This window comes from Synchiropus splendidus, chromosome 8, assembly GCF_027744825.2.
Source record: "Synchiropus splendidus isolate RoL2022-P1 chromosome 8, RoL_Sspl_1.0, whole genome shotgun sequence".
Taxonomy (NCBI): Eukaryota; Metazoa; Chordata; class Actinopteri; order Syngnathiformes; family Callionymidae; genus Synchiropus; species Synchiropus splendidus.
In genome coordinates this window covers 23,261,246-23,270,270 of record NC_071341.1, presented here as the reverse complement: position 1 = coordinate 23,270,270, position 9,025 = coordinate 23,261,246, and the positions used below count along the sequence as shown (strand labels likewise).

The window sequence follows — 9,025 nt, the reverse complement described above, 5'->3', positions numbered from 1 at the left end:
GTTTCAGTGAAGGAAGTCGTGAAGCATAACTTTCCCGTCACCATCCACACTGCACTGACAGCGTGTTCATGACCAGGAGCAACAGAGAAGAGCACGGGCCGAAGGTTGCGTTGTTCCTTTATTCAGATCAAGACACAGTAGTGGAGCATCTCAGATGAGTGGAGACGTCCAAGGAGAGAGTGAAAGCACAGCCGCTGATACGAGACATTTAAGGTTTATTGGAGAGAAAAAAGGGACAAAGACTCTTGAGTTCAAAGAGAAAATCCAACTGATTCACCCGCACCATCATCATGGAACTCTGCAGCAGAGCAGGTGGGGAACACGAGGCAGCAGCAGCAGGAGCAGGAGGAGGAACCGGGGCGAGCGGTTGGCACTAGAGTCGCAGCAGAACTGGTCCCTGCCACTGCGCAGCTCGGGCTTGAACCTGCCATGACATGCAGCTAAAGACTGTTGTTGTTTCCAGCTGGGAATCGAGCCCTGGAAGCGTCGGCCACCAGGACAGAACAAAAAAAAACAAAGGCGGAATGTGAGTTTCGGGGGGTTTCTGCGTGGATCCGCCGCACGTGAGTCAGCACATGCAACACACAACGCTGCCGAGTTGAAGCTCCATTTACAGCAGAAGAGAGGGGGAGGGGTCAGAGGTCACCAGAGAAGCCTGGACTCAAACTACCGCGTGAAACATAAAAGAAACACGACAAAACAATGCCATTTATACAGTCACCAGTTGTTCCTCAACATCAATAAATATCTGGTAAAAGTGTTGGGGCTGTTGATGTTTCCTCGGGTGGTGGTGGTGGGGTGGAGTTACGCCAGGGCCAGAACTGCAGGAGAGAGAGAGACGGGGGTCAAGGTCAGGCTCGCGTCTCGCTGCCCAGAAGCCCAGCGACACTCACCACTGATGGCCTCCTGGGCGAAGTACTTGACGTCCATGTCTGTGTCGGTGGCCAGTTTCTCCAGCACCGGCTTGACCTCGGCCTGCAGGGCGCTGCAGAGGGGCGACGCAGGAGGGTTAGCGCGCCGCCACACGTGGGCCCTGAAGGGCCAACTCACCTGCTGTCCAGGACCGGCCCGATCTTCTGCAGGGACTTGGCCACGTTGAAGCGCACGTTGGCTACCTGGTCGTTGGACATCTTCAGAACCACCGGCAGCATCTGCTTGGTGGTGATCTCTTGGCCACAGGCCTCGGACAGGGCCTGGGAGACAGGGCTGGGTGAGGCGGGTGAGGGAGAGGAGAGTGGGTGAGGGAGGGACTCACGTTGATGCAGAAGAGCGTGGTCATCCTGTGGAGGTAGTTGGGGTCGTTGGCCATGCCCAGGACCTTGGGAACGATGGTGCTCTGAGCCCACTCCGCTCCAAACTTCTCCACCAGCTTCATCAGGTTACAGGTGGCCGCCTCGCGGATGGCGTACACTGGGACAGAGAAACAGCTGCGGGTCACGTGAGGTCAGCAGGGGGCGACGACAACATGGCGGCAGTGAGGTGTCACCACGCCCCACAGAGGTAACAGCCGCACTTCTGTGTGAGGAGGGCGACGCTGGCTACACCTAGCTGCGGCGCAGCAGACGTCACCCTGCGGCAGGACAGCAGTCTGGGAGCGTCTGCCCCGCAGCTCGCTGCAGCAGACGAGAGAGAGCGGCGGGGGCGGCAGAACAGAAGGTCAGCAGCGCTAGCGTGCGGCGGAGCCGGCGCATGGGTCGGACTCACGCAGCCAGCGCTGCTCCCCAGCTTATGTAACGGTGACACAGCGCTCACCCCAAAGCGGCCGCGACACAGGGACAGACAGCGGCAACATTCCAATGATGTAATCCGACGGCCCTTTGTCCTCAGCAGCCTGCGGCTCTAATTGGAAAAGGCCAGCGAGTGATTCCAGTAAAAACTTGACCCCACAGACAATGCTGAAGGTCATGAGAGGGACCGCGACGCTGAGCACACACTCTCACACACACACACATCACTGCGCGGCTCTGACTCTCAGGCGCTCGCTGGATCACGGCTTCATCTTTCCTGCATCGACTCAGAGCAAACATCACGTTCACCTGCGTCACTTTCCCCCTCGGCAAGGACCACAGGAACATGTGACACCAACATGGGCTCCACCCAGCCCCTCATATGAGCCCAGTCTCCCTGACTCAGACCAGGTCCATCACTCTGGGCTACAGCTCCCATCACAGCAGCAGGAAGCACCTGGAGGCAGGTGCCACAGACACGTCAACCCTAATCCTTGGTTCCGCAGCTCAGATGGTTGCCACAGTTTGGTGTGACGACATCACAGCTCTGCTCCTCATGTTTGCATCAGCATCGTACAGCACGAGTCCAGACCGTCTGGAGCTGAACCACGACCTGCTCCCACCGATCCACCGACCGTGAGGTGAGAGACATTCAATGATCAAACCAAAGAGGAACAGAATCTTAAGAATCGATTCAACAGTCGGTTATTTTTCAATGAATCGGACATAAAAACAAAAACGAATCTATCATTTCCAGCCTCATATTCAACACTAATCTAGTGATGGGCTTCACATGAACCTGTTGCTTCTTCAACATCTTGGAGCTTCAAATGCAATCACTGAATATAATTAATATTTAAAAAATGACCATCGCATGCTCCAAATATAATCCAATATAGTGCAGCGGAAGTTGGATATTTTTGTTGCAGGGGAGGTGAGAGGAATAAAATGTAAAACACACCTTCACTGCGTCCACAGAAACAGAGCTCAGAGTCTGAAATACTGTGATACTGGCTTGATTGAACTGTTTCAAAAACTAAAAAAGACTTTAAAGTGAAAACAACAGCGTGTGGGAACCAGAGCTCTGTGTGCAGGTCCACAGTCTGCTGAGGCCACCAGCTCCTCAGCCTGTCAGCAGTGAGCCGGGCATCACTGTCTGGGCCGCAGGACAAACCACATTCACGCAGTAAAACGTGACACAGAAGCCACACACGGCGTCCGAGCCGCCATGTTTCAGACGAGCCTCTGCGCTTGATCAACCCAGGTCACTGTGTGACTATCGATTCGTTGTTGCAGCTACTCTACATCCCTTCTCTCTTTGACAACAGGAGGTCGCACGGTGGCAGCTGCTCGACTGCACGAGTCATGCGACACAACAGAGCGGACCGTTTCAGTCGCTGGTCTAGAAGAGTCGACATGCAGTGAGCTCAGTCACTTCTATGTAGCAGCCCAACAACGGATACATCGCTATTATGATTTGATCTTACTGTTTTCATCATTGTTTCCTTTAGTTTCATCATTTCTACTTTGCTAATTTGCTACTTGTTTGAGACCAACTTGTGAGGACCAACCAATTCTATCAATGACACCTGTTATCTGGTGAGGTTCCTGGTTATTATCACAACGTATACGGCACATAAGACGTAACTGGCAGAGCACCTCGCACTCACGATGAGACGGCAGGAGGAGAACAACTCACCGTGGTCAATGAGCCAGGCCATGCACAGAGTGTTGAGCTTTTCGTCGAAGAATTCCACTCCCTGCGGAGACAAACCCAGTTCAGACTGGCGCACCAGCAGCCGCCACCGGCGGCGTCCTGACGCCACTCACCAGCTGGCCGGCCAACAGGGGCATGTACTCGATGATGGCCAGGCGGACCCTCCACTTGGCGTCCTCGGCCAGTTCCACGATGGCAGGCAGCAGCGACTGGGAGAGCTGACGGATGCCGATCACCTCATTCACGCAGTCCAGGTTGGAGATGATGTTGAGGCGCACCTCAGGGCACTGTGGGAGCAGAGCTTGGTTTAAGGCAGGAGACACAGTAGGTGACTGTGGTGGTGCTTCGTGTTCTGCCCACAGTCACGATCAACTGACCCACAGTCAGACTTGGAAGTGTGTGCGTGTGCGTGTGTGGAAAACACATATGATCTGGAGAGGAAACACAGACCAAGTGTCTTCACAAACAACTTCATGTACAAAGCAGAAACCATCAGACCACAGAAGGCCCTGCAGCCGACTTCTGACCTTTGAACTCTGGAACAAGGTTTGACTTTCCAATAAAATAATAATACTTTTCTGCTCCATTTCATCTTGTTTTGTAAATCATCCATCAACTGGAGATAAAATAAAAACTCTTCCCAAGAGTTCAACCTCCTAATCCCAGGTCCTCGGGGCACAGCCAACTGTGTTATCCATGTACCAGCCTGATGCCAGATTACAGATCTACTGTCAGAGGCTAAATGGCTTCGACCCAACAATGGGTGCAGGCCACGGGGAGATTGCTGAACTGTGACACGAGTCGAGAGCAAGTCTGCACGTCTGCATTTCCTTCACCTCGTCCTTGAGCTGCGCCAGGAAGAGAGGCAGCAAGTGTTCTATTGTGTTGTCCTTGCCCAGGATGGTGGAAAGACCCATGATGACGGAGGCCAGGGCCGACTTCACGTGCTGGTTGGTGTCGGACACCAGTTCCTGGTTGGAAGAGAGGCACACATGTAAGATCTGCCGAAACAACCATTTCAAACAATAATTCAACGGCAGACTGTCGTCAGACACCAGCAGACAAAAACAAGAGGGAAGGCTGCGCAGGAAACTAGGTCTGCTTTTTCCTATCAGACGGCTTCTATTATGGGCAGGATTCAGCGGGCAACGCTGCCACCTGCTGTTCACAAGATGCTAAACCTACTATTCACGTCGCAGGAGACATGAGGTCATGCTTCCAGCAGCGATTACCTAAAAGTAAGTCTCATTTCAAATCCAAAATGGAACAAAAAAATAAAAAATAAAAAAAGCAAGTAAAAACAGGCGGCAGTATATGATGGAAATCTTAGTAAAAAATAAAAAAATAATAAAAAGATCATTATTATTATAATCCAACCAAGGTGCAACATCACAGAAGACATCATGAGCCTATAGTGAGCTTCTACATTCGGAGTTAGTCTGGAAGTGCATGGACACAGCGGGAACACTTCATGTAGCAGTGAGATGCTCAAGTATTGAAGGAGGGCGCAGCAGGACCAGAACAAGTCCTTTAAATTCCACTCCACATCCCAAGATGGAGCAGAAGTTTACACAAAAGAATTTCACGGACCATGTCCACCCCACACACAACCCTGCAGAAGACCAACTGCCTCACTGACATCCAGAAGGGTCGATCATGGAGAGCAAAGTGACTTTACAAAGATACCACGAGCTAAATGACAACAATGTTGCCACTTCTTTTCCACCAAAACATCAACTTCGGCAACCACCTCGGTCACTCCAGCTTCTAATGAAGCATCTGCACAACAGTTTCACGTCACAACATGTTCTGTCAGAACGTATGAAGACATAGCAAGCTTGTCCTCTGTCTTTGATGTAGCCATTCATTATGGGTCCACATCACTCCACATGTCCTGGCTTCTGACAGCCACACAGCCCAACAAGGACTCATGATGTCATGCTGCTGTTAACTGGAGCGTTTGTAACACTTGTGCTTATTTATGTGAAGCTCATGAAACTTGGAATAGAGACCCGACAGCAGAGCACAGAAAGATGTTTTCTGTCAATCTTCTGTCTTGGGTTCAACATTCACAGGAGTTTAAGAGACACCGGGACAGTTCGTACCAACAGCCAACAAAGAGCATTTGACAGATATCAGTGGCTGTGATGTGAGAAGCTGCACTAAATAACACATATTAAGATAGTAATGCTAAATAATCATTCATGTTGATTTGAAGACAAGACCATAAAAATAAAAAACATTCATCAGTGAACAGCTTGGCTGCACTGATAAAAGAGAAACTCCTTAACATTCTCTGCTTTGCTGATGAATCTGTGCTGAACTTTGTACTCCATAAAGTGACTAACTGTACAGTCGAAGGCTCTTATGGCCCTCACTTATGAGCATGATCACAGTGTCACATGATGGTGACTTGCATACCACCATCTATACCATCAGTTATGTGGACTGCAAGTCACACATGCTGGCAATATAAACGTATTCTGCCAAAGCAGATATTTCCATGTTGTGTAAATACTTTTATCAGGACTGTAAAAGGACAAGCGGCTGGTCTTGTTCCACACATCACCAAGAGTCATGTGATGGAACTCGTGCAAACATTAGAAACCTCAAGACTCAAGACTTTTTTTTTTACCTTGACACAGGGCAAAATGTGAGTCATGATGATCTGCTCTCGACTGTCCTCCGGGAGGTTCTCGCAGAATTCTGACAAAGACAGACTTGCCGTAAGCACAACAGAAAGCTCATGGTGAAGAGAAAGAAAAAGAAGAGCGAATGATTTACCTTTGACTTTGTTGGCTGCTGCAGCACGGACCTCTGCTTCACAGTCCTTCAGAAGGTTCTGGAAAGCTGGAACCAAGTCATTCTTCGTGATCTCGGGTCCCACGGCTTTCTGGAGCTGAAAAACATCACAATGGATTTGAATACTATACAAATGTAAACTGCCACAGTAGTTGTTAAACTGCTTGCGTAACTGGACGATATGATACTTGCAAGTAAACTATACACAGTCATGTCAACAACACTGAATCCAAGTCTGATCAAGTTAAATGTGATATACAAGAGGAGTGACTAACCTCTGAAAATTTGTCAGCTACCATGTAACGAACCCTCCAGGACTTGTCCTCGGCAGCCTGACGAAGGGTCGGCATCACCAGGGTCTCCAAATCCTCTTGAGGCAGAAGGGTTGCGATGCTGACACAAGCTTCTACAGCTAGCAGTCGAACAGAGTCCTGCGAAAGCACAAGATGGATTGATCAGCCCAAGTTGGGAGTTAAGAAGGTTAAGGACAAGCTTTGATACCTGTTCATCGGAAGCTAGAGCGGTGAAGAGGGAGATGATGTCAATTTTCACATAATCCAGCTCCAAAACTTTGGCAAACTCCCCCAGTTTGGATGCAGCAGCACGACGAACCATGGGAGTGTCATCTGAGCACAAGGTGCGAAAATGCCTGCAAGAGGGAAAGACCTCGTAAGACATGAGGGTGAAACAAGGCAAGCGCTGCCGACAAAGACGTCACTTACTGGCGGATCTCTGCCTTGACAGTGCTGGATACACGTGGATAACAAACACTAAAGAGACCACAGGCAGATGTGCGAGAGGTGAACCAGTCACCACTGGCAAGGCGCTTGACCAACGGCTCAAAATGGACTTCCAGGTCAACTGGAGAGTGCTCCTGAGAGATCTTGCGCAGTGACTCCACGGCCTTGTCTCTGACTACCGTCTCTTCGACGGTCGCCAAGCTCTCCAGAGGAGGCTGAAGTCAGAATCACAAAACACAGTGGTCAAGACTGAGCACGACGGAGGGAAAATTCATATACTTACCAGCAGACAGTGGACATACTCAGGTCCTCCAACCAACATGGTGAAGTTGCCAAGCTGCTCAGCCAAGGCCAAAAGCACCTCATCCTCATCGTAAATGGTGTCTTTATGAACAACACAACCACAAGATTACAGAAGGTAATGAAATGCTGAGTGACACAAAATTCCAAAGAAAAAGAAAGAGTCTGGCACCTGTGAGAAAGGGAAGGAGTTCTGTCCGGGTCCGTTCAACTCCCAGGGCCAGGGCAATAGTGGACAGCTTTTTGATGCTGTTCAACCGTAGCTACAGAGAGACGATCAAACCACGCTGAATTAGGAAAAAACACAAACTAGATACACCACCGACAAATTAACAACGGAGCATCAGAGGGTTCTTCACACACCACGTTGATTGTCAATGACGTTTCATTTCATCTTGCTCCCAAAAGTCGGCAGTGAAGTCAAAACCGCACACCTCGGCCTCGGTGATAAAGTGGCCGCCTTCAGAAACATCAATACAGATCTAGGACACATGACCGCCATGATGCTTCTCGGTACGTGAGAAGACTCGCATCCCGAAAACGACCATGGTCACAGAAACACTAACTTTATCTGAGCTGTGTGGTCGCATTTGAAGGCAAACAACATTGGAACTGGAACAACTGCGGCCTGAGAGGAACCGCTGTTGACAACGCTAACAACAGTGAACTGACAGCGGCTAAATCGTCCAGTCTTCAACCGTGTCCGATGGCGCGTTACAACATTATTTTTCCATTACTCGTATAAATGTTCGACCCAATCAACTAATCCCACGGCCATCGTTAGAAGAACCCCGCTCTATATGAAGGGTGCGCCGCGCACAACATTCCAAACAGGCCGTGAAAAAACGGTTAGCATCCATGCTAACTAGCCGGCTGGAAAACAGAGATAGCTCCGAGAAAACCGGCCGTGCGCAGTATATTCTGCTAATGTACGATGGAATAGCTTTTCACCTGGACATCTTCGTTTCGCAGTTCATCAATAAGAACGGCGATAGGGTAGAGAGAGTCGTCTCCATCGGCTCCAGCCATTTTGGACCGTGCAGCAGTTTCAGAATGGCGCAGTTGTGAGTCTACGGGGTTTCTGCGCTCGGCCCTCCCTTGAACATGTTCTGCCTCTGCAGCTTATTGCCTGCTGGACAACCAACCGCTGTCCTCATTACCGCCACCTAGTGCTGATAGGTTGTTTCACAGCCAAATAGTTCATTGAAATTATGCTCCTTTTGCAATTTAATTTGCAAAAAAAGAAATAAATTACTAATTTTTTTTAAGTGAAATGATTTTTAAAACGGCTTTTTTGTGAAATGTGTTTAAATGATTCCACATTGTTAAAAAAAAACATGGAAGAAGGGCATCTTTTAATTTAGATGATGGAGATGGCGACACATTACACATTATTATTATTATTATTATTATTATTATTATTATTATTACCAGAATAAGATGGTTTGCTCTCTCCGGGTTGGTGGAGAGTTCTTGCCCCAAGTGGTGGAGTTTAAGTATCTCAAGGTCTTGTTCTCGAGTGAGGGAAAAGGGCAGCGTGAGATTGATAGAGGGGTTGGTGCAGCGTCAGCAGTGATGCGGTCACTGTATCGGACCGTCGTGGTGAAGAGGGAGCTGAGTCACAAGACGAAGCTCTGGATTTACCGATCAATCTACGTTCCCCCCCTCAACTATGGTCACGAGCTTTGGGTCATGACTGAAAGGATGAGATCGTGGATACAGGCGGCTGAGATGAGGTT

The 9,025-nt window shown here is 49.4% G+C and overlaps 1 protein-coding gene across 1 annotated transcript; it reads right to left on the bottom strand.

The window, feature by feature from the left end:
* Positions 1-202: 202 nt before the first annotated feature.
* ppp2r1bb (protein phosphatase 2, regulatory subunit A, beta b) lies at positions 203-8,389 on the bottom strand. The gene is made up of 15 exons (XM_053873712.1): positions 8,238-8,389; positions 7,459-7,549; positions 7,270-7,370; positions 6,969-7,201; positions 6,748-6,895; positions 6,522-6,677; positions 6,229-6,343; positions 6,080-6,150; positions 4,281-4,415; positions 3,558-3,731; positions 3,427-3,487; positions 1,256-1,410; positions 1,051-1,193; positions 894-985; positions 203-821 (listed from the first exon to the last, which is right to left on the bottom strand). The coding sequence occupies exons 1-15, from the start codon at positions 8,313-8,315 to the stop codon at positions 805-807; spliced, it is 1,770 nt and encodes a 589-aa protein (XP_053729687.1). The 5' UTR covers positions 8,316-8,389; the 3' UTR covers positions 203-804.
* Between the last annotated feature and the right edge of the window lie 636 nt (positions 8,390-9,025).

What these genes read in the sequence shown, in the direction of transcription:
- ppp2r1bb (XM_053873712.1), bottom strand. Translation starts at nt 8,315, where the DNA reads ATGGCTGGAGCCGATGGAGACGACTCTCTCTACCCTATCGCCGTTCTT. An exon ending in CTCTAGCTTCCGATGAACAG is followed by an intron (nt 6,678 to 6,747) that starts GTATCAAAGCTT and finishes GTGCTTTCGCAG; the next exon opens with GACTCTGTTCGACTGCTAGC. An exon ending in TGGCGCAGCTCAAGGACGAG is followed by an intron (nt 3,732 to 4,280) that starts GTGAAGGAAATG and finishes CTGCTCCCACAG; the next exon opens with TGCCCTGAGGTGCGCCTCAA.